The following is a 25,535-nucleotide window of genomic DNA, read 5'->3' as shown; positions in this document are numbered from 1 at the left end:
CGCATAAAACCTGGCTCGGATGCCACTGTTGGGGAACGTAGTAATTTCAAAAAATTCCTACGCACACGCAAGATCATGGTGATGCATAGCAACGAGAGGGGAGAGTGTGTCCACGTACCCTCGTAGACCGAAAGCGGAAGCGTTAGCACAACGCGGTTGATGTAGTCGTACGTCTTCACGATCCTGACCGATCAAGTACCGAACGCACGGCCTCCGAGTTCTGCACACGTCAGACTCGATGACGTCCCTCGAACTCGATTCCAGCCGAGTGTTGAGGGAGAGTTTCGTCAGCACGACGGCGTGGTGACTGATCTTGATGTTCTACCGTCGCAGGCTTTGCCTAAGCACCGCTACGTATTATCGAGGTGGATTATATGGTGGAGGCACGCACACGGCTAAAAGATCAACAGATCAATTGTTGGTGTCTATGGGGTGCCCCCCGCCCCCGTATATAAAGGAGTGGAAGGGAGGGAGGGCCGGCCTCTCATAGTGCGCGCCAAGGGGGTCTACTTCCACACGGGAGTAGGATTCCCCCTTTCCTAGTAGAACTAGGAGGGGGAGTCCTACTCCCACCGGGAGTAGGATTCCCCTTTCCTAGTAGAACTAGGAGTCCTTCCAAGTAGTAGGAGTAGGAGGGAAGGAAAGGGAAGGGAAAAGGAGAAGGAAGGAAGGGGGCGCCCCCCCTCCCTAGTCCAACTCGGACCAGCCCATGGGGAGGGGTTCGGCCACCCTTTGAGGCCTTTCTCTCCTTTCCCGTATGGCCCATTAAGGCCCAATACGAATTCCCGTAACTCCCCGGTACTCCCGAAAATACCCGAATCACTCGGAACCTTTCCGATGTCCGAATATAGTCGTCCAATATATCGATCTTTACGTCTCGGCCATTTTGAGACTCCTCGTCATGTCCCCGATCTCATCCGGGACTCCAAACAACCTTCGGTACATCAGAACACATAAACTCATAATATAACCGTCATCGAAACTTTAAGCGTGCGGACCCTACGGGTTCGAGAACTATGTAGACATGACCGAGACATGTCTCCGGTCAATAACCAATAGCGGAACCGGTCAATAACCAATAGCGGAACCTGGATGCTCATATTGGCTCCACATATTCTACGAAGATCTTAATCGGTCAGACCGCATAACAACATACGGTTGGTTCCCTTTGGCATCAGTATGTTACTTGCCGAGATTCGATCGTCGTATCTCAATACCTAGTTCAATCTTGTTACCAGCAAGTCTTACTCGTTCTGTTAATACATCATCCCGCAACTAACTCATTAGTTGAAATGCTTGCAAGGCTTAAGTGATGTGCATTACCGAGAGGCCCAGAGATACCTCTCCGACATCGAGTGGACAAATCCTATCTCGAAAATCGCCAACCCAACAAGTACCTTCGGAGACACCTGTAGAGCACCTTTTAATCACCCAGTTACGTTGTGACGTTGGTAGCACACAAGTGTTCCTCCGGTAAACGGGTTGCATAATCTCATAGTCATAGGAACATGTATAAGTCATGAAGAAAGCATAGCACATACTAACGATCGAAGTGCTAGCTACGGAATGGGTCAGTCAATCACATCATTCTCCTAATGATGTGATCCTTACAAATGACACTTCTGTTCATGGCTAGGAAACATAACCATCTTTGATTACGAGCTAGTCAAGTAGAGGCACTAGTGACACTCTGTTTGTTCATGTATTCACACATGTATTATATTTCCAGTTAATACAATTCTAGGCATGGATAATAAACATTTATCATGATATAAGGAAATAAATAATAACTTTATTATTGCCTCTAGGGCATATTTCCTTCAGACTCTAGGGCATATTTCCTTCAGATTGTGTAGAAGCATTTGAAATACTTAAGAAAGCATTAGTCTCTGCACCTATTGTTCAGCCACCTGATTGGAATTTACCCTTTGAAATTATGTGTGATGCTAGTGATTATGTTGTAGGTGCTATTCTAGGGCAAAGAGTTGATAAGAAATTAAATGTTATCCATTACGCTAGTAAGACTCTAGACAATGCTCAGAGAAATTATGCTACTACTGAAAAAGAACTTTTAGCAGTTGTATTTGCTTGTGATAAGTTCAAATCTTATATTGTTGATTCTAAAGTAACTATTCACACTGATCATGCTGCTATTAAATATCTTATGGAGAAGAAAGATGCTAAACCTAGACTTATTAGATGGGTTCTCTTGCTACAAGAATTTGATTTGCATATTGTTGATAGAAAAGGAGCAGAGAACCCCGTTGCAGAAAACTTGCCTAGGTTAGAAAATGTTCTTGATGACCCACTACCTATTGATGATAGCTTTCCGGATGAGCAATTAAATGTTATAAGCACTTCTCGTAGTACTCCTTGGTATGCTGATTATGCTAATTACATTGTTGCTAACTTTATACCACCTAGCTTCACATACCACCAAAAGAAAAAGTTCTTCTATGATTTGAGACATTACTTTGGGATGACCCACATCTTTGTAAAGAAGGAGTAGATGGTGTTATTAGACGTTGTGTACCTGAGCATGAACAGGAACAGATGCTACGCAAGTGCCACTCCAAAGCTTATGGAGGACACCACGCGGGAGATAGAACTGCACATAAGGTATTGCAATCCGGTTTTTATTGGCCTACTCTCTTCAAGGATGCCCGTAAGTTTGTCCTATATTGTGATGAATGTCAAAGAATTGGTAATATTAGTAGACGTCAAGAAATGCCTATGAATTATTCACTTGTTATTGAACCATTTGATGTTTGGGGCTTTGATTATATGGGACCTTTTCCTGCCTCTAATGGATATACACATATTCTAGTTGTTGTTGATTACGTTACTAAGTGGGTAGAAGCTATTCCAACTAGTATTGCTGATCATAACACCTCTATTAAAATGCTTAAGGAAGTTATTTTTCCGAGGTTTGGAGTCCCTAGATATTTAATGACTGATGGTGGTTCACATTTTATTCATGGTGCTTTCCGTAAAATGCTTTCTAAGTATGATGTCAATCATAGAATTGCATGTCCCTATCACCCACAGTCTAGTGGTCAAGTAGAATTGAGCAACAGAGAGCTCAAATTAATTTTGCAAACGACTTTCAATAGGTCTAGAAAGAATTGGTCCAAGAAACTTGATGATGCATTATGGACCTATAGAACTGCATATAAAAATCCTATGGGTATGTCTCCGTATAAAATGGTTTATGGGAAAGCATGTCACTTACCTCTCGAACTAGAACATAAGGCATATTGGGCTATTAAAGAGCTCAACTATGATTTCAAACTTGCCGGTGAAAAGAGGTTATTTGATATTAGCTCACTTGATGAATGGAGAACCCAAGCTTATGAAAATGCTAAGTTGTTTAAAGAAAAAGTTAAAAGATGGCATGACAAAAGGATACAAAAGCTTGAGTTTAACGTAGGTGATTATGTATTGCTATACAACTCTCGTTTAAGATTTTTTGCAGGAAAACTTCTCTCTAAATGGGAAGGCCCATACGTTATCGAGGAGGTCTATCGTTCCAGTGCCATAAAAATCAACAACTTCGGGCCTGTTCTGAACCTCTCCCACTCTGAACTTCACAAACTCCAAAGTCAAAACCGAGCCGAACGCAATCGCTCGAAGAAGCTAAATTCCAGGAGCTGTCATGGGCCGTAGTGCAATTTTGCGGAGCAGGGAATACCCAGCTTCCCTTTTTACACGATAGTTTGCCACCGCCAAGGAAAACGATTCGACCTGAGCCGAGAAATACAGGCCCTTCGTTCTCGCACAGTCCTCTCCTTCTCGAACCCTCACGCCTCCGCCGCCGCCGCCAGTAGCGTCGCCACGCCCGCTTCCCCCCGTTGCCGGCCGGGTCTTGTCCTCCGCGTACAGATCCGGCCATCCCAGCCTCGTTCCCGCCGTATCCCTTCGACAGCGCAGCTACTACCGTCGCCAGCGTGGAGCAGCGACCGCATGGCAAGGACGAGCTCCCCCGGATGCCATTGACGTCGAGACAACCGCGGGAGCCAGGAGCAGCGACCTGACGACCGAGCCCCCTCGCCAATCCCCAAGGTGAGCTACCGTTGGAGATGGTCTGCCCATGACAGACATGGTGTTGCTACTGTTAATGGACATTAGTGTGTACTGGTTATGGAAACTGAATTTGTTTGGTGTAGTGTAGTACGTGTACTGCTAACATATTAGCTATATGATCTAGTACATGTGAGGATGGATGTGATTTGTGCAGAATGCATCTGACGGAAGATAGTGTGAACTGACAAAAAAACTACATGTCAAGCGATCAACATGTGGATTCAGGTTGTGGCTGTTTCGGTGTTGCAGTGTCAGTGAGCTCCTTCATGTCGAGGCTGTCACTGCTCTTGTAGTCCAGCATGTAGAGGTCCACCGGCTGTAGCGGGGCAGGAGAATGGATGGACAGAACTGTTATATTGTTCCTTTAAAAAATAGTTAATTTTTTTACTATATAACTTGTCTTAACTAGGAATATTTGTGATCCTTTCAAAAATACATTTGGGCTATATTTTCAACCCAGCTTTACTACACAAAAGTACTCTGTACAGCCACAAATCGCAGAAATTATATCCTGTGAAAAAAATTGTGCCCAGCCATTCACCCAAGCACTATGGCCCAGAGATGGGCTCCTTCTAGCCAGCCCAAGATGGCAACCAGCAGGCCTTGAGCGCCCCAGCTGGGCTGCCAGCTCAACCAGGGGCTGGGAAGAAGCTGGCGACGCTCCAGAACGTTTCACGTTCGCCACGTGAAGCAAGAAGCGTGGTAAGAAGCTGGATATGGGAAGTTTTGGAGAAGCTAGATGGTTTCAGAACAGGCCCTTCAAAGGCACAAATCCGAAGGTGGTGAACGGTCAAAGAATCAAGCATTATATCTCAGGTAATCCCATAAATATTGAAACCAATATTATTGAAACCGTAACCCCGAAGGAATACATAAGGGACACTTTCCAGAATGTTTCAGACTCCGAAAAGGAATAGGTATGTGGTACGGTAAGTAAACCGACTCCAAAACAATTTTTAAGGCAATATTTCTCCGTTTTGCAATATTTAGAAAAATAGAAAAATAAGTGGCAGTCCGGGAAGGACACGAGGGCCCCACGAGGGTGGAGGGCGCGCCCTAGCCCCATGAGCGCCCCCCTACCTCGTCAGCACCTCGTGTGCCTTCCGGACTCCGTTTTCTTGCACGATACGTATTTTGGTCGGTAAAAATTCATTATATAACCTCCTGAAGGTTTTGACTCCCGTATCACGCAAATCTCCTCTGTTATTGTTTCGAGCTGTTTTTCTGACAGATCTAGATTATCATGACGTCCCCAAGTGCTTCCAAGGACAAGTTCTTCGAGAAAGTCATCAAACCTTACCTCGCGGAGGTGCTGCGACACCCTCAAACCATTGAGTTGTGTGACGGGTTGCTTCACACCCGCGATGAAGAGGGACCAAAGGGGACCGGAAGCGTGGAGACGAGGCTCGAAGCAGTGGAGCAACAAGTTTTCAAGTGTCAAGGGATGGTGGAACGTGGACTCAACTCCAACCACATGATGATCGCGGAGTTCACTAGCAACCACAAGTTGGATGCCGACAACATCGGGGAGGCCATCTTCAAGCTTCATGAGAAGATCGAGCACCTCCAAGCCCAAATCTATGACCTACAAAACTAAAACTGTGAGTACGAATATAGATTCAAAATGATGAGTTTGGCTGCAGATTTGAGGATCCCGGAGACTTGATCATCCTTCTATGATGGTGAGCCTATGCCTTGGAAGATGGACAAGCCCGCATCATCGACAACACCTCCACCCTCTCCACCGACAAAGGAGACATAATCACATGGGTATGGGCACTCCCCTTGGCAACTGCCAAGCTTGGGGGAGGTGCCCCGGTAACGTATCACAATCACAACTCCTATCTTTACTGTTTTTCTTAGTTCGATCCTATTAGTAGTATCTTGATCTAGTAGAATAAAGTTTATGGCATGATCTAGTTTTGAGTTTTGCTTTATGATCTCTCTATGTAATCGAGTCCGTGAGCTATATATAATAAAGATTAGTGTTGAGTCAAGGGATTGATTATTTTTCTATGACCTTGAGTGAATAAAAGAAAAGAAGAAACAGAATAAAAAGAAAACAAAAGTTCATATTGATCTTATTGAGAGTAATGACTTCCCATAGAAAGAGTATGATGATTAAAAGTTGTTGGGAGTTGGCAGACATAGTTTTGGTCATCATTGTAATTAATAGGAAGTAATAAGGAAAGAGAGGTTTCACATATAGATATATTATCATTGACGTCTTTTATGATTGGGAGCACTCATTAAAATATGACATGCTAAAGAGTTGATGTTGGTCAAGGAAGATAACGTGATGAGTTATGTTTTCTTATATCTGAGATAAAGTATGTTGTCATGGATCCTCTAACATGTTGAGCTTGCCTTTCCCCCTCATGCTAGCCAAATTCTCAGCACCAAGTAGAGATACTACTTGTGCTTCCAAATACCCTTAAACCAGTTTTGCCATGAGAGTCCACCATATCTACCTATGGATTGAGTAAAATCCTTCAAGTAAGTTGTCATCGGTGCAAAGCAATAAAAATTGCTCTAAATATGTATGATTGATTGGTGTGGGAGAAATAAGCTTTATATATGATCTTGTGATGTGGAAGTAATAAAAGCGATGGACTACATAATAAAGGTTCATATCACAAGGGGCAATATAAAGTGGCGTTCTTTCGCATTGAGATTTTATGCATCCAACCATAAAAGCGCATGGCAACCTCTGCTTCCCTCTACGAAGGGCCTATCCTTTATTATTATCTTCTACCTCATGTAAGAGTCATGGTGATCTTCACCTTTCCTTTTATATTTTCTCTTTTTGGCAAGAACTATATGTTGGGGAAGATATATATATATATACATATACGCACACACATACATACATACATACATATCCACTCAGATGTAGTTGATCATAAATTATTATTGTTGACATTACCCATAAGGTAAAAGGTTGTGGGGCTAAACTATAAGCCCCTATCTTTCTCTATGTCCGATTAAAACTCCATAACCACAAGTATTGCGTGAGTGTTAGCAATTATGAAGGACTAGATGATAGTTGAGTATGTGGACTTGCTTTTTAGCTCTGACATAGACTCCTTCTGATGTTATGATAAATTGCAATTGCTTCAATGACTGAGGTTATAGTTTGTTGGTTCTCAATAAGGTTTCTGATTCATACTTTTGCATTGTGAATAGATCATCACTTGAACATAAGTAATCATATGTCGATATCTATATATGTTGTTGTTATGAGAATAATCATGATGCCTTCATGTCCGTATTTTATTTTTATTGACGCCTCTACCTCTAAACATGGGGACATATTTATTGTTATCGGCTTTTGCTTGAGGACAAGCGAGGTCTAAGCTTGGGGGAGTTGATACGTCCATTTTGCATCATGCTTTTATATCGATATTTATTGCATTATGGGCTGTTATTTCACATTATGTAACAATACTTATGGCTATTCTCTCTTATTTTACAAGGTTTACATAAGGAGGGAGAATGCCGGCAGCTGGAATTCTGGGCTGGAAAAGGAGCAAATATTAGAGACCTATTCTGCACAACTCCAAAAGTCCTGAAACTCCACGGAATATCTTATAATAAATAATAAAAAATCCTTGCCAAAGATGAAGACCAGGGGGCCCACACCCTATCCACGAGGGTGGGGGGGCGCCCCCCCTAGGGTGCGCCCCCGACCTCATGGGCCCCCTGGTGGCTCTCCGATGCTCATCTTCTGATATATGAAGTCTTTCGTCGTGGAAAAAACAAGAAGCAACCTTTCGGGACGAGACTCCGTCGCCACGAGGCGGAACCTTGGCGGAACCAATCTAGGGCTCCGGTAGAGCTGTTTTGCCGGGGACACTTCCCTCCGGGAGGGGGAAATCATCGCCATCGTCATCACCAACGCTCCTCTCATCGGGAGAGGGCAATCTCCATCAACATCTTCACCAGCACCATCTCATCTCAAAATCCTAGTTCATCTCTTGTATCCAATTCTTGTCTCCAAGTCCGGGATTGGTGGTAGTAGGTTGCTAGTAGTGTTGATTACTCCTTGTAGTTAATGCTAGTTGGTTTATTTGGTGGAAGATCATATGTTCAGATCCTTTATGCGTATTAATACCCCTCTGATTATGAACATGAATATGCTTTGTGAGTAGTTACGTTTGTTCCCGAGGACATGGGAGAAGTCTTGCTATTAGTAGTCATGTGAATTTGGAATTCATTCGATATTTTGATGAGATGTATGTTGTCTAGCCTCTAGTGGTGTTATGTGAACGTCGACTACATAACACTTCACCATTATTTGGGCCTAGAGGAAGGCATTAGGAAGTAATAAGTAGATGATGGGTTGCTAGAGTGACAGAAGCTTAAACCCTAGTTTATGCGTTGCTTCGTAAGGGACTGATTTGGATCCATATGTTTCATGCTATGGTTAGGTTTACCTTAATACTTTTGTTGTAGTTGCGGATGCTTGCAATAGAAGTTTATCATAAGTGGGATGCTTGTTCAAGTAAGAACAGAACCCAAGCACTGGTCCACCCACATATCAAATTATCAAAGTACCAAACGCGAATCATATGAACGTGATGAAAACTAGCTTGACGATATTCCCATGTGTCCTCGGGAGCGCTTTTCCTTATATAAGAGTTTGTCCAGGCTTGTCCTTTGCTACAAAAAGGATTGGGACACCTTGCTGCACTTTATTTACTTTTGTTACTTGTTGCTCGTTACAAATTATCTTATCACAAAACTATCTGTTACCACTTATTTCAGTACTTGCAGAGAATACCTTGCTGAAAACCGCTTATCATTTCCTTCTGCTCCTTGTTGGGTTCAACACTCTTACTTATCGAAAGGACTACGATAGATCCCCTATACTTGTGGGTCATCAAGCTTCACTATATTTCACTTTATTGTATTTTTCTTATATGAAATACACACCATGTAGTAAGTGAACTTCTGGTTGTTATCACGTTGAACTTCACATATAATTGAAGGTTGGACGTCTCGCACTAGAGATCTTGAACTTCACCGGGAGGAACACGTGAACTTCTTGCAACAAACCTTTTAAGTTTTTTGTTTTCTATTCTTATATTCCTATCTGAAACGTAATTCGTGTAGTAGTTGAACTTCCCGCTGTTTTCATCTTGAACTTCTGTCACATATTTTTGTTCAACCTCTCTCACAAGAATGTATGAACTTTCTCGGGGCGGAGCACTTGAACTTCTAGCAACAAAATTTTGGACTTCACCTTTTTATTCTTTTTTTTCTTATGCGAAACGCACACCCATGCAGTACATGAACTTTTGGCTATTATCCATTTGAACTTCTCTTTGTTCCACTTTAGTAACAGAAAAAGATTGAGTTTTTTATAGACATCGAACTGCTCTAACTTTTTTATTTGAACTTCTTTATGTATTTTTTAGAAATGTGAAAATTGGAGTTTTGTTTGAAACATCGAACTTCTTCATTATTTTGAATTAAACTTATTGGTTTTATTCTTCAGTAATCGGAAAAATATGAGCTTTTAAATAAATATCAAACTGCTATGCTTTTTTAAATTGAACTTCAGTTTTTTAATTGAACTTATTGGTTTTATTCTTTAGTAACAGAAAAAATCCAGGTTTTCAAAATAAGATCAAACTGCTCCATTTTTTAAATTTGAACTTCTTGGTTTTATTTCTTTTAGTAACAAAAAAATTATAGGTTTGTAATAAAGATCGAACGCTCATCTATTTTAAATTGAACTTCTATTTTTTAATAAATTAGAAAAATCCATCAAAATCCATGGGAATTGTTTTGAACTTCTTGGTTTTATTTCTTTTAGTAACGAAAAAATCCACCATACTTTTTTGAATAATTTTGCCACAAAAATGGCGTTTTTTGTTGTTGTCAACTTCTTTTTCTCACGGGATTATACTAATAGAACTGCTGCAGGTTTTCTTGTTGAACTTCTACTCAGTGATGGCACAACATGATTGCTTGTGTGCTCCATGTATACACGCAACATGCGAAGCATCAACCTTTATATACACGAACTTCTATCATTGGTATTTCCGAGCCTTCTTTTTTGCGTTCTATGTATAATGAAATTTCTACTGTCACCACAGAAAGAGCACTGATCGGAGTTGAAATCTCCAAGGAAAAACTGATATAGTAGCAGAAGTTCATGTCATGTAAAAAATAAGGAAAGAGGTCAACAGGGGGTCCACAGTTAGATCAAAATCAAGCAAAAAAATAAAAAAGAATAGTAGCTGAAGTTCGACAAAAACACGAACACAGGTGTACAGCTCTCAAAATTTTTTCCTTTTTGCCTAGTATGAACTAGCAAGTCCCCCATATATAACTTTTGCTTTTTTCTATACAATGAAATGGAGCGTGCACAATTTTTGAATTCCATCAGTTTGGACATCTTTGTATGGAAGTGTATAAAAGACTAGTAAAATGCACAAAAATCAAGTCGTGTAATCCACATGACAAGGAAATCATGAGCAAAATAATTCTGTTCGAGTCAGAATCTTTCAGGGATTCACTATCCATCTTACAAGAAGTTCAGAATCCATTTTCGATCATTCTTTTTTGACAAATAAGATGAACAAAGAACAAAAACAGGGGTAGAGGGCAGGCTGCATCAGAGGGGAGGGAAGGTCACGCCGGAGTGCAGGGAAGGTCATGCCAAGGTTGGGTCGGGTGGAAGGGAGGTAGTCGGGATGGAGGGCAGCAAAAAGAGATTTTTTGTCGGGTCCGGCAACGGATCTGAGGGAAAGAAAGGGACGTCGGAGGGGAAGGCAGGCTGTCGGGAGAGGGGTCGTCGTGTTCGCAGGGGAGTCAATCCCCATCTTCTGGATCTTGGACAACAACGTGATGGGGAGGATCCATGGCGGCGCTAGCAGGAAACGGGAATGGAGGTGGTTGCTGAGGAGGATCCGCATCTACCTGGTAGCCCGAGGGGACGGCGGTGGGCCGCGTCGGCGAAGCCTACCGTTGGCGGCAGGCGAACCGCGGTGGCTGCCGACGTCATTGCTGGGCAGGTTCCCCGCTTGGCGCACGGCGGCGCGCGTCTCCGGGAGGGTGCGGGGCGGCGCTGGCAGCCATGGCAGTGTCGGCTGCAGGTGGAGGAACTGGGATGCGGCGGATGGTATGGCGGCGCGCGGGGATCCAGGGACGGCTGCGGCCGGCGGATGGCAGCGCCCGTGGGTGGGGGCGGCGGCTCCGGTGGCCGGCGACACACGCGTTGGGGCGGCGGATCCGCTGGCCGGCAGCGCTGCGGGGGAAGGTGGGATCGGGTGGGGGGATTGGGCAGGGGCGGGATCTCGCGCGGTGGGGTGGTGCGAGGGGCACATCGTGTGGGGTGGGGGCTCGGGGGCTTCGGCCGGTGGAAACGGAGGTGAGTCCCGAAACGTGTCTTCGGGGCCCTGTATAGGGCGACCGTGATCCAAATAACTATTCTGGATTAGAATAGTGCTGTCCTATATATATATAAGGAAAATCCATCCTATCACCTAATGGTAGTTACCCCACGTGTCTCATATACTACCATATGGTATTCTATATACTACTTTTTTTATTATAACTATGTTCGTATATTATATATAAGATAATCCAAAGTGGGTAACATGAAAAAATTGCAAGTTGGCCCATGATTTTTATTATATTTGTGAAATACGTACATATTTGTACGTAAAATGAAGCATACTGAAAATACGATGCACACTACCTAAAAAATACTATATATATTACCTAAACATTTTTATATACTACATACTACGCCTACATACTCTCCGATTTGGTAGATACTACATACAACATACAAATCTCAAGTGGTGGTAACTACCACTGGTGGTAGATATAATTTGTCATATGGCGCGACGAGGTGTTCCGGAGATCCCGAGAAACCAAAATTGAATCGGTAACAAGAATAAAAAAGCCCATCTCACCGCTTCCATGATTCCCTCCCCGGATTGCGCCGCCTCCGTCGCCTACCTCCCTGGATCGCGCTGCCTCCGCCGCCTGCCTTCCGGATCGCGTTGCCACCACTGCATGCTTCTTCGGATCCACCCGCCGATGATATTGACGGCGCCCAACCACGAGCCTTGTTTCTCCCTGGATCCATTCTCGCTGGACGCCACAACCGGAGCCATCGCCATGCCGCCGCCTGGTCTCCTCAGCCATGGAATGCAGGCCTCCCCCGAGGTGCCACGCGCCGCCAACCCACGGCGGCATCTCTCGCCCTTCGCCTCCTCCCCACTGCCCCCGGCAATGCTCCCCAGCCACCGCACATCCTCATCCCCGGTTGGGCTGCACCACCGCTGTGCCTAGGCCGTTCAATGACGCAACCCCGGTAAGTTCATAGCCGCAATCCCCCCTCTTCCACCATGCCGTTTTGACTGAAGTGCATTTTTTTGAGATGAAAGGTAGATGTCGCTCTACCTTATATATTTCAAAATAGGCTTAAGCCTGGGGACCGAGAGGTCAATTACATGAAACTTATATTGAGCGCCGTGGTGCCTTGGCTATAAGCTGCCAAGAGAAAAAGGAGGGGAAGAAGTGAAGATACAAGGAGGGGTTGAACTGCAGTCACTGCCGTTTTCTGGCTGCTATTGGTACGCTGTTGCTGCTGTTCAACATGACAAAAGAGATATTTCTGTTAGAGATTAGCACTGCTGCTGTCCGTGGTTAAAGAAAATGAGAATAGAGAGAGAGAGAGAGAGTGGATACGATATAGCGGTGGGTGGTGGATAGAAACCATCAATTATAGTAAAAAAATATTTCTTTCTCAGGCACTTATGCGCGTGTGTCTTCCTCTGAATTGTATGTCATGTGTATAGCAACGCTCATTGTCGTTAGGGAACTACTCCGCAGCCGATGCATGCCAGCCGAACACTACACGATCCTTGATCTAGCGGTGGGCCTGCACTTTGTTCAACGCTGGTACGGTTGGATCACTACTATCGTCCACAAATCGTCCAAGGTATGTCGTGTGTATAGCAACGCTCTTGTCGTTAATGTGTTCTCTATACAGAGCATAAACTATGCTTGCTTGTTTCATGTCCTATTCAATTGGCAATATGAAAACAAAGGATCAGTTTTTCACACGCATTCTTGTCATGTGAGTTACAAAAAAAGAGTCTTCCATCTAGTACTCATTTGTATGTATGTTACGTAGCGCTTGCCCACATATACTATGGCTAGGAAGTTCAAAGAACATAAAACTATAAGTTCAGGTATGAAACCACACAAAAATTCAGAGAAGAAACAATAGTATGTAAGAGCCGGAAAGTTCAACCAAAGAAACACAAAAAGATAAGAAAAATATCCAATAGTTCATTTTTGACAAACGTGAAACTTCAAAAAAATGAGAATATCAAGAAAAATTCCATGTGCAAAAAATAACAGAGATTTAAGAGGGAAAAACACAAGAATATTGTGGGTACATAGAAGTTCATATACTATGTCCCAAGAATTTCGAAGAATAAAAAAACTGTAAGTGAAGTTAAAAAAAGGTGCAAAGATGTTCAATTTACTCCCCGATATAGAAAAAAGAAACGTTACTAGAGAATAAAACCAAGAAGTTCAATTCGAAAAAGTGGAGCAGTTTGATATTTATTTGGAAAAAACGAATGTTTCTAGTTACTCAAGAATAAAACCAGTAAGTTCAATTTCAAATAACGAAGAAGTTCAATGTTTCTAAAAACCTCCAATTTTCACGTTTCTAAAACTACACAATGAAGTTCAAATAAAAATGGTAGAGCGGTTCAATGTCTATAAAAAACTCAGATACTTTCGCATAACCGAGAGAAGTTCAGATTGATAACTGATAGAAGTTCACGTACTACACCGTGTGCATTTGTATGAAAAAACAATGAAAAAGCAAAGGCTAAAAGTTTTGTTGCTATAAGTTCAAGTGCTCGGCCAGAGAAAAGTTCAAAAATTCTTGTGAGACAGGTTGAACAAAAATATGTGACAGAAGTTCAAGGTGAAAACAGCGGAAAGATCAACTACTACACGAAAAGCGTTTCAGATAAGAATATAAGAATAGAAAACTAGAATCTTAAAAAGCTTGTTGCAATAAGTTCACGTGCTCCTCCTTGCATAGTTCAAAATTCATATGCGAGACGACCGTCGTTCATTTACATGTTGAAAAAAAGGGCAAAAAACAACATTGTTTTGCCATTAAAAAACTGCTCTCAAACGGCAACGAATTGCTACACCTGTCTACATGAAAAACTTGCTGTTATTCATAAGCTTTCCAATGGTTTTTTATGTGCTACATTTCGACGAACGGTTTAAAATTTTCATGTATACCGTTTAAAACACATTTGCATCGATATATCATTTGCTCAATGCCGGTAAGTGGTTTGGGAGTTACGGGCAGAAAACAACACGCCAAAAACAAAGTGAAGTTCAAATAGAACTGTCACAGAAGTTGAAGTACTTCACGCAGTGCATTTACTTTTGCGATGAAGGAAGAAATCATGATCTCACCATTTTCTAAATTACTTGAAAATGGCTGGGAATTAGAGATAACTTTACATACGATTTTTTTTTCATTTTTGATAGCTATCCAACAGTATATTATTTGCCCTATTCCTACAAAGTTTGCAAAAATTATGACTAAAAAACGTTTTAACCATTTTCAAAATTGACTTTAAAACGTAAATAATTGGGAGAAACAATATATTAAAAAAAAGTTTCACATTTCCTCAAGCTTTTCAACGCCGTATCATTTGCTATATTCGGACATACGGTTTAAAAATTAGCTCAAAAATACGAACTCGGTGGAACTTGGACCGTTTTCTAAATTACTCTTAAAAAGTTCAAAATTAGAAAAAAACTTTATACATGAAAAAGAAGCGAATTTTGGTAAGCTTCCCAACTCCATATCATTTACCTCAATTGTATTAGCCGTTTAGAAACGACATAGAAAATATGAACCTGGCTGTTCGGTTTATGAAATTCTACAATTTTTCAAATTACTCTTTAACCATAGGGAATTAGAGAAAACTGTCTACATGTCGAAGGAGCGGATTTGCAGCGGCTGTCCAACGCCATATCATTTGTCTCATTCCGATAAACAGTTTAGAAATGCGATAGAAAATACGATTCACATCTTTTGTAGGAAGAAAAAACTGTTCTTAAACCGCGTAGAATTTGCCAAAAAATTTAACTTGGGTCATGATACTCGTGTCCATAGCTTTCCAATGGTATATCGCAAGGCCCATTTGGGCAATGTTTGCGGAAGTTCAACCTAGCACTCAGGGAAGTTCAACTACTACTGCTGGGACAAGTCACGTAGTTATGAGAATATATATATACGGGATGTAGTTACTCTCACTATTGTTTTATATCTCCTAGATACCATCTATCACATCGAAGAGTAAGTACGCGTAGTATGTAGTACTTCCTCTGTCCCAAAATTCTTATCTTAGATTAGTCTAGATACGGATGTATCTAATACTAAAACGTAACTTGATACATCCGTATTTACACAAATGTAAGACATGAATTTTGGGACGGAGGGAGTATATAAGAATGTTTAGGCAGTATACATACTACTTTTGGTAGTATGTATCATATTTTGTGCATACTTCATTTCGCGTACAAATATGTACGTAGTTCACAAATACAATAAAACTATGGGCTCATTTGCAATTTTTTCATATAATTCACTTTGGAGTATCTTAGATATATCATATATTATATAAGCATACTAAAAATAATGAAGTAGAGTATATACTACCACATGATAGTATATGAGAAATGGGTGCAACTACACCCGGTAGTAAGAGGATGAGTTTTTTGGGGAGTAAGAGGATGGACGGATACCAGGGGAAAGTGGTAGATCGATCGAGATGGTCTTACGTAGTGGTGCATAATCAGAATGGGATACAAGCAGGTAGTACAACACAAGGAAGACCTACCCACTCTCTCCCTTGTTTGCAATATATAGATAGATACCTCCCCTAGCTAGTACTACGTTTCTTTCTTTGAAAGAGTATATATATTTTTCAAGGAGTATATTAATTAGTAGGATGGCTATACATACACATACTTAAGGAAATGCTTAGCTAGTAACGTAGAATGAAGCTGGGCGTAGGCAGATGCACCAGCACAAATGAAGAAGGAAAACTGTCCACCCACCTACTCTCCCTTGCTTGCAATAGAAACCTCCACTAGCACGCACTAGCGCTTCTCTTGTTTCCGTTGTGTTGCAATGCAATGCAACAGAAACTTGCGAGATCGAAACCTCCACTAGCACGCACTAGCGCTTCTCTTGTTTCCGTTGTGTTGCAATGCAATGCAACAGAAACTTGCGAGATCTCGGAGGGTTGGTTAGTTGCTTGCTTACTTGCACCGTGCAGTTAACACTTGTCCCAGGTAGCAGCAAGGCCGGTACGGTGGATCCACTGAAACTCTTGCATACGCATGCGCTCTACGCGATATATATGCACTACATGATGGAGTAGCCTATCGCTAGCCTATCTCATACATCCTTCTTCGAACTAGCTAAGCTAGCTAGGAGACGATCCATCGAGATGGATCATGCACTACTACTTTACTTTATGCTACTCTACTCCCTCCTGTTGCTACAAGATGATGGTTTCCAGAAGATGCTAATCTTCGATAGGCTAGGCTTTCCCCTTCTCTTCTGGCATTCTCGCAGTCCAGTCCACAGATACAACCCTTTTCATTGATACCGATGCATATGTAGTGTAGATCCTTGCTTGCGAGTACTTTGGATGAGTACTCACGGTTGCTTTGCTCCCCCTTTTCCCCCTTCTTTCTTCTTTCTGGTTGATGCAACCAGATGGTGGAGCCCAGGATCCAGACGACCCCACCGACGACTGCTACCACCCCGAGGGTGCCTACTACCACGTGGAGACCGCCGACGACCAGGAGTAGTTAGGAGGCTCCCAGGCAGGAGAGCTTGCCTTTTCGATCGATGTTGCTTTTGTGCTAGCCTTCTTAAGGCAAACTTGTCTAACCTATGTCTATACTCAGATATTGTTGCTTCCGCTGACTCTTGTGTATTCGAGCTTATATATTCGAGCCCTCGAGCCCCATGGCTTGTAATATAAAGCTTCTATTATTTTAATTTGTGTCTAGAGTTGTGTTGTGATATCTTCCCGTGAGTCCTTGATCTTGATCGTACACATTTGCGTGTATGATTAGTGTACGATTGAATCAAGGGCGTCACACTCTTCTCCTTCTATTTGGCTAGAGGAGCCTCCTTCATTTCTTGTTTCTATAATAGCAAATGATGCAAGTGTTTTACCATATGAATAAAATCTGCCATTAAGTCTTTGTTGGATTATAGATGGGCATTGGCCTATATAAGACAATAATACTTGGTTAATCTTCAAGGCCCATTTAAGTGCATGAAAGTGGTGGAAAATTTAGTACCATATTGTTTCAGTAGTAAGAGTGAGACCCCTTTATAAGGGGTACTCCACAACATGCCATTGGGAGCTTGGAAAGTGCAGTTGTACACGCGCTCTTCCTCCTCCGCCGCTGCCCATCTCGCCACGCCGAGCGGAGTCTTATTTTTATCGGTCAGGAATGGTTAATGGAAGTGCCACTGTCCGAGACGTTGCATCGTGGGCTTTGCTGACGCTGACCTATGGATTTTCTACTGTTTCTCTCTCTGTGCTGCTTCCGGGGATCCCATCCAGACGACCGCGTGGACGGTTGGTCGGAAGAGCAGTTGCCTGCGAAACCTTGTCATTCGAGATCAATGCCCGGGAGAACGGTAATAAGGTTTTCGGGAAGCGTCTCGACACGATTGCTCCCGGTCCGTTCCCATATCCGTCTTTCTCTGCTTTCACTACTTCCACAGCATTGACACCATGGCCGACACCGCCGCCATGAAGAAGGCCACGGACCATGTCGAGGCTGCTGCCGCCGCCGCCGCCGCGTTGGCCTGGCCAACCGAAGGGTATGATTTGTTCATCCCTCATTTACTCGTTCATGTGCTGGCCCTATATGCTATGCTCATAGATGTTTCAATTCAATGTATTATACGTGCTGACATGCTTATGTATCGGTATGAGTTGCATACTGCAATTGTCTTGGTTACTATTTACATGTCGATTAGTCGAATAAAAAAAGTACTGATATTTAACTCCCATACTACCTTTATTTTTTTATCTACAAACACGAGATCATTTCACCATATAGTATCTCTTCCTCCCCCATCGCCTTGCCAAAAGAAGCGGCCTCTATGTTTGTCCAACTTTACGATGAAAGTCTTAGGAGCAAGAACATAGACATGTAGTAATACACAATACTAGCCAATGGTGGACGGGTATCTTACCCTCTTCTCTTCTTAATATAAGCGTATTCTAGAAAAATCGAACACATGTACTCGTAAGTACGTGCATATGTTGTGTATTTTTCTGTATTTTCGTCACGTTGGACCAGATGGGATGAAGGTTCCGGGGTGGTTTTGGTTGAATAATCAAATAAAGAGACGATGGGAGTTGGGCCACGCACGCTATATATATATATATATATATATATATATATATATATACATATATATATATATATATATATGCATGATGCTGAATTATAGCGACGGTGGCCCCATGAAAAATGAATCATTTGAAGAAAAAAAAGGAAATGTATGTATGTATGTATGTATGTGTGTGTTGACTTTTTTGGGGAGTAAGAAAATGGAAGGATACCAGGGGAAGGGGTAGATCGATCGAGATGCTCTTACGTAGTGGTGCATAATTAGAATGGGATACAAGCAAGTAGTACAACACAAGGAAGACCTACCCACTCTCTCCCTTGTTTGCAATATATAGATAGATACCTCCCCTAGCTATTACTACGTTTCTTTCTTTGAAAGAGTATATATATTTTTCAAGGAGTATATTAATTAGTAGGATGGCTATACATACACATACTTAAGGAAATGCTTAGCTAGTAACGTAGAATGAAGCTGGGCTAGGCAGATGCACCAGCACAAATGAAGAAGGAAAACTGTCCACCCACCTACTCTCCCTTGCTTGCAATAGAAACCTCCACTAGCACGCACTAGCGCTTCTCTTGTTTCCATTGTGTTGCAATGCAATGCAACAGAAACTTGCGAGATCTCGGAGGGTTGGTTGCTTGCTTGCTTACTTGCACCGTGCAGTTAACACTTGTCCCAGGTAGCAGCAAGGCCGGTACGGTGGATCCACTGAAACTCTTGCATACGCATGCGCTCTACGCTATATATATGCACTACACGATGGAGTAGCCTATCGCTAGCCTATCTCATACATCCTTCTTCGAACTAGCTAAGCTAGCTAGGAGACGATCCATCGAGATCGATCATGCACTACTACGCCGAGATGGCGTTGCTTTTCCTGCTGCTGGCCGTGCCCACCAGTCCCGGTGCAGCCTTCGACGTTGACCCGTTGAAGCCCGGGCAGTAAGTAGTAGCTCCTCCTCCTACTACTCCTTGCTATTGATTGGGTTCTGTTCGGTTCTTCTAGTCTAGTACGTACGTGTTTTTCTTCTTCCTTGTCCGATCCATGTTGCTGATGGGTGCATATTTTTGTTGATTGGCAGGGCTTGGCAGTACCCGAAAGACCACAAGGTGGTCAACGTCAGAGAGGCCAACTCCATCTCAAGCTACAAGGCCATGATTTCGGAGGTGCACAGCTTCGGCGTCCGGGCCAGCAAGTACAAGGAGAAGGGCTTGCCGATCCTCGCCAGGCAAACCAGCACCCCGAAGCCTGACCGGTGGCTGATGCTGGAGCTCCGCGGAGACGGCCAGGACGAGATCATGCTCGCCATACGAAATGACAACCTCTACATCGAGGCCTTCGCCAACAGCTCCGGGAAGTGGCACACCTTCGCCATCATCCGCAACCTCATCCCAGGGGCCACCATCCTCCCCTTCAAGGACAGCTACAGGGGGCTGGTGAACGGGCACGCCAACCTCGGCACGTTGGTGCTCGGCAAGGAGACCACGCTCCGGGCGCTCCACGAGTTGGCCGTGTACAAGCAGTCGGTTGGCGCCGACACCGGCTGCGTCTCCCGTGCCCTGGCCATAATGGCTGTCACCTTCTGCGAAGCAACGCGCCTCAAGCCAATCCAAGCCTCCATCCAGCCCAAATGGCTCTCCGGTGGCGCCACGATCGAGAAACCCTTGTATGTGGTGAGATGGTCCGACATGTCCTGCGCCGTGCTTGTTGCGCGCCAGAAAAAGGGACGCTACGACGGGCCTGAGGCTGACAAGCTCAAGAACGAGTTGGGCATGTCAAGCCTGAATGAGGTCGTCGGTGCCCTCTCTCTCATCCTCTGGCCCAAGGACAGCTCCTGCGACTCAGGCCCCATCACCTGGCCTAGGGCATGACACATCACAGTGCATGCAAGAACAATTAATAATTAAACTAGCTACTCATATGCATGCATGCATGCCCTGTCAATGCCTCCATGGTTATAGTATCAATTTATGTAAGAATAAATTGTTGAGTTGCCACTCAAACTCGCCCCATGTAATGTACGTACGTACGTGCGTGTTCCTCCATGATATGTATGCAGCACCTCATCATGTACTACATCTATCCCTGGATATATATGTATTATATTTCCAGTCTTGAATCTTTAGCTGCCCCCCCTACCTCGCGTGTTTGTTTCTTTACTCTCACCATCCTTCCTACTTATGCATGCATGCATGTCCTGAAATGCATGCTACAGAGAAGTACACTAGCTAGCTAATCACGTCGTCAGTCCACATATCCATCCGCAGCACAACCACCCACTTCCAAGGTTCTTTTCCTTTTCCTTCTTTTGAAACTGAATCCAGCTGCATGCACACAAATTAATGAGAAGGCACCATAAGATTACTTGACAACCAGAAGGGATGCAGATGGTGAAACAGCAACGGAATTAGTGCAACTTCAGCCGCGCCCCCAACAGCCCCTCCCCCCCGCAGGCCATTTTTTAGCGCCGGCGCCAAAAAATCGGCCCAGTCGCACCCCAGGAGCCTGTTTTTGCCAGTTTGGGCCGAAATTGGTGCCGCCGGACCCAGGCCAAACCCGGCGCGCCGAGGGGCGCCGGGCAATCGATTTTGGCGCGAACGAACAGCCGGCCTGCCGAGTCAGCGACCCCCACCTCGTCGTCCTCACAACACCACGGTTTTTCACGGGGATGGGCGAGAGGTTCCCCGGCAATGGGGCGGCGGCCAATGGCTTCGGCCGCCGCTCGCTACACGAGTGGGAAGCCCACCTCCTGCATGAAGCGAACATCCCGGTGCCTCCCGACATGCACGCACCAGGGCGGTGGAGGCTCAGCGCGGGGAGCGTCCCCGTCCCCCCGCTGCCTGACATCATGCGCCCCGACTACTTCAATGGCGAGGTCGAGCGCGTACGGGCGTCGCTGATGGAGGAGCAGCGGGCCCGCCCGGAGTACGCCGTCGGCAACCACCAGGCGTGTGCGGTGTACTTCAAACGCCGGCAGGCGGAGCGGCTGGCCTCCACCAAGAACGCGCAGGTCGTGCGGGGGACGAAGAACAGCGACGGCCGCCGCCTGTGGTGGGGTGCCCCCGGCCGCACGCTCCACGCCGTCCTCCAGTACCTCAACGGCGGCAACAAGCCGCCGTTAGCATACCCTGTCGCCCCGGTCCCGCGCTGGAGCGGCGGCCAATGGATGCCGAGGTGGACCGGCTCCTCTTCTTCTTCCTCCCGCTCCTCCTCCCATTCCATCGGGTCGCCGGCGTTGTTCAACATCAAAGCCGAGCCCGCGGAGACACCGCTCGGCCGGCGCACCTGCAGCGCCGGCATCGTCATCAACGAGGGCGGGCGCACCTCCTCCTCCTCGGCTTCCCCCCGCATCGTCAAGCCGAAGACGGAGCCGAGGCTCGCCGCCGTGAAGACGGAGCCAGGGCTCGCCGGCGTGAAGACGGAGTCGGGGCTCGAGGACGCGGCGGCCTTGAAGTGGGCGCGTGAACACTGGGCGCGGATGGAGCTGGAGCGCCAGCGCCGCGCCCTATAGCAGATCGCCGCTCGGCGCCGTGGACGCGACGAGGGAGGTGTCGTCGTTATCGACGACGACAGCGACGACAACGCACCGCCACCGAGGTCCGCCAGGGCGACCCCGGGCAGGGTTCCAGCAGGGGCGGCTGCGTGAAGGAGGAGAAGACGATGACAACGGCGGCGACTTTGCCGCGCTCAGCGCGTTCTTCGGCCTGTAGTCACGGCCTTTATTTTTTTCCTAAGTATTTTAAGTGTTCTGTGTAAAAAACTATTTAAGTCGCCGAAGTTAATGTCCTGTTTTGCCGAATATTTGTCCCATTCACCGAATTTTAGCAGAATTTTATGTTCAATTTTTTTTTAAGAAAAGCGTCTGGGGCGACCCTAGGGGTGGCGGCTGGGAACCCGATCGCCCCCACGCCGATTTTTTACGCCGGTTCGCCCCCAACAGCGTTTTTCGAGCCCCCCTGAGGGGCCAACGGCTGGAGATGCTCTAAGGAGTCCGGACTAGTGCAGAATCATGCTATTAAGTCCTCCTATCCCACACATTCCGCAAAAACTTTGTGCGATGTATGGATCGCACACGGTTCAGAAAAGAGCTTGTGTGATATCAAATATCACACACGGTTAGAAAAAGCAACTGTGTGTGATGACTTACACATGACTTTTGCAAAAGAGAAAAGCTTGAGATGCGCATCGCACACAGTTATAAAAATACAACAGTGTGTGATGCCTTACACACAGGTTTATTTAAAAAAAGCGCAATGCAGCCTACCAATGCACACATATTTTTAAAACATAATCCTACGCAATGCCTCTCACACCATCCAAACCATTCATCTCTTGACACCACGACGACAATGAGAAAGATTCTCCAGCAGCGAACTCTTCAGGAAGGGTATGACACTCAAGTGTCGCCATTGTTGGATCCAACCACCAAAATCCACATGAAATCCAAGCAACACCTTCATCGCTTGTGCGATGATGATTTGACGATGGAGAAAGTTCATCGGTACTGGCAAATCCCAGTTTAGGACACTTCGCCAGTCCCACATTGTCTTCTTTCACCATCGTCTTTGCATGTTGTGGAAGAATCGAACGACAAAACATACGCATCATTTCCATCTAAACTGAAGACCTCCGGCCAATTATTGCCACTGCCTACAGCGCAAGACCACGGGGTCACCCGCTCGCGTTAGCGATGGACCGCCACATTCATTCATAGAAATCCATTGTTGCTGCCCATGTATCTTTGAACGGGGTTGTGGCTATCGTCACCTTGCCACCAGAGACTGTTGGACCGTCCACAAATGCCATCACCGTTGCTGCAAGGCCATACCATTTCTCTCAAGCCGCCCATAGATCATATCTCATCATTGAAGGCTACATGAGCATAAAAGAACTATCGCCGCCCCGGGTAGACCGATGATGGTGGCAAGGGAGTAGAGTGAGTGGAGGAGGCCCAAGACCAAGCGCCGCAATAGGGATCATCACCGGTCGTGTCACCGGACGAGCTGTGGGACGAGCACCATTCAGCGCCACCTGTCCAAGCTCCACCCCGTCACCCAAGATGAGGTCCACATGCACATCACCTCAAGGATGCGAGTGGAAGGCTGAGAGGCCGCATTGCTGGCAGCCGAGGAGAGAAACCATCGAATGACCATCTCCATGGCCTCATGCGTGTGAACCCACCCTCTGCCGCCGCAATGATCTGACGCCAACCATTTCACTGCCATCCACCATGCGGACTTCGCCCGACGACTTCCTCCAGTAACGACGAGGGGGGAGTGGCGAGGGAGAGGTGCTGACAGTTAGGGTTTGGGGATGCCTCCGGAATGTCCCAATGTGGACCACGCATGGCCTGCCTAATTATTTTCTTCTTAGTGCTAAAATTTTAATAAATGCGGGCATTTATTTCCTTCTTTGTTTATTTGTTGACAATGATGGGTTGCTCTTGTTTTTATTTTATGTCTTCATTTTACTGTTTGGTTTTTTGTTTCCCTTTTAGATTTTCTTTGTTTGTTCAATTTGTTTCTTTTTTTCTTTTTCTTCCTTTTCGCTAGTGTCCTGTTTCTCTTCTAGTTTCGTCCCGTAGAAGCAGGACTCGAACTCATAATAATGCAACAAATCATTCTAAACACGGTGACCGGCTGAGCTAGCAAAGTCTTGATGAAAATACTGCAGTTTTGTTCTATTTATATAGACATTATCGTTCATTATACTTTTTTGTCGTACGGATGTGGGCTGAGCGAACTCGAACTAGCGCCCTTGAGGCAAAACTGGATCCAAAAAAAAAAGCTAAGTGCAATACGTGAAAAACTACAAGTGCATTTTATTTATACGCTATTTTTTGCAGTTGGCACGTGAGGGCGCCTCACCCCTGCCTGTGCGTTGCAACGGGAGAGATATTTTGTTTACGACAAGCAACGGAAAAGATAATCGATTGTGTCCAAAAGAACGGTCTCCACAATGGTAGGTGACAGAGTAAGGAGTTGCGATCTTCTCACTGGACATGTTTGAACCATGAAAATTTTTATAGTGGTGGGGTTGGTAGGCGTGGTGGCGAGCACCCAACTCATGCCTTTTTCTTTCGCGTCCGCCTCCATCTCGGGGTTGTGCATGCCTCCTCATTTGGTGGATATGTGACGACCATCGGAACACGGTTGCTTCGACCACTCTCCTACGACGGTGTAACTGGATGGATTACTAATTACAACGCATAAATCGTCTTTCACAAGCATAATCAGGCATGAATGTCCCTTAATTATAACAGGTTATTCCCTCTGATTATTTTAGTGCTCACGTTAATTTTTTTTGAAAGCCCAGACAGTTTTAAAAAATGTGGACATTTATTTTTCGAAAATTCTATAAAACTTTTGAAAAAACACAAACAAAATTAGAAACTGGAATAGTTATTGAAATTCAAAAACAATATGAGGAAACCATCAACCTTTTATAAAAACACAACATTATTGATCTTTTCAAAAGGAGAACATTCAGAACAATTTTTAAAAATGTTTTCTTAGACACAAACATTATTTTGTTTTTGAGAACTTTTCACTAAAAAAGGAATATTTTCTCAATATGGAACTATTATTTTTATAAATAAATCTCGAAAAATTCTAAAATAGAATCTTTTTTAAACGGCAATATTCTTAAAATTTTGAAGAAATTCCGAAACCAGTTTTTTTAAGTTTCTATTTTTTCAAAAACAGGAATAAAATATTGTAATGCTAATTTTTTGAATATTTGAAAAAAATTAAATTCTGAATATATATATATATAGTATATTTTTATTTCAAGTTAAATAAAAAATGGAAAAAGGAAAACGAAACACAGGCACAAAAATTTAGTTGAAACGGGCCAGCCCAATCTTCGACGACCTGTGCGTTTTTTTTAGAAAAGGAGGACGACCCCCGGCCTCTGCATCTGGACGATGCATACGGCCATTTTATTAATTATTGTCACAAGACCTTACAAAGTCATACA

The 25,535-nt window shown here is 44.4% G+C and overlaps 1 protein-coding gene across 2 annotated transcripts; it reads left to right on the top strand.

Moving 5' to 3' along the window:
* The first annotated feature begins 16,544 nt into the window (after positions 1–16,544).
* Positions 16,545–20,676, top strand: LOC125523953 (protein synthesis inhibitor II-like). 2 transcript variants are annotated; one of them, XM_048689027.1, is made up of 3 exons: positions 16,545–16,613; positions 19,394–19,498; positions 19,639–20,676. In XM_048689027.1, the coding sequence occupies exons 2-3, from the start codon at positions 19,401–19,403 to the stop codon at positions 20,426–20,428; spliced, it is 888 nt and encodes a 295-aa protein (XP_048544984.1). In that variant the 5' UTR covers positions 16,545–16,613; positions 19,394–19,400; the 3' UTR covers positions 20,429–20,676. The 2 variants fall into 2 exon arrangements, with proteins under 2 accessions (XP_048544984.1, XP_048544983.1); XM_048689026.1 differs by lacking the exon at positions 16,545–16,613 and having other exon boundaries at positions 19,313–19,498.
* The last annotated feature ends 4,859 nt before the right edge of the window (positions 20,677–25,535 follow it).

Source organism: Triticum urartu, chromosome 7 (assembly GCF_003073215.2).
Source record: "Triticum urartu cultivar G1812 chromosome 7, Tu2.1, whole genome shotgun sequence".
In the NCBI taxonomy this organism is placed as follows: Eukaryota; Viridiplantae; Streptophyta; class Magnoliopsida; order Poales; family Poaceae; genus Triticum; species Triticum urartu.
Note: the sequence above shows the minus strand (reverse complement) of the source record. Positions and strands in the feature narration are given on the sequence as shown.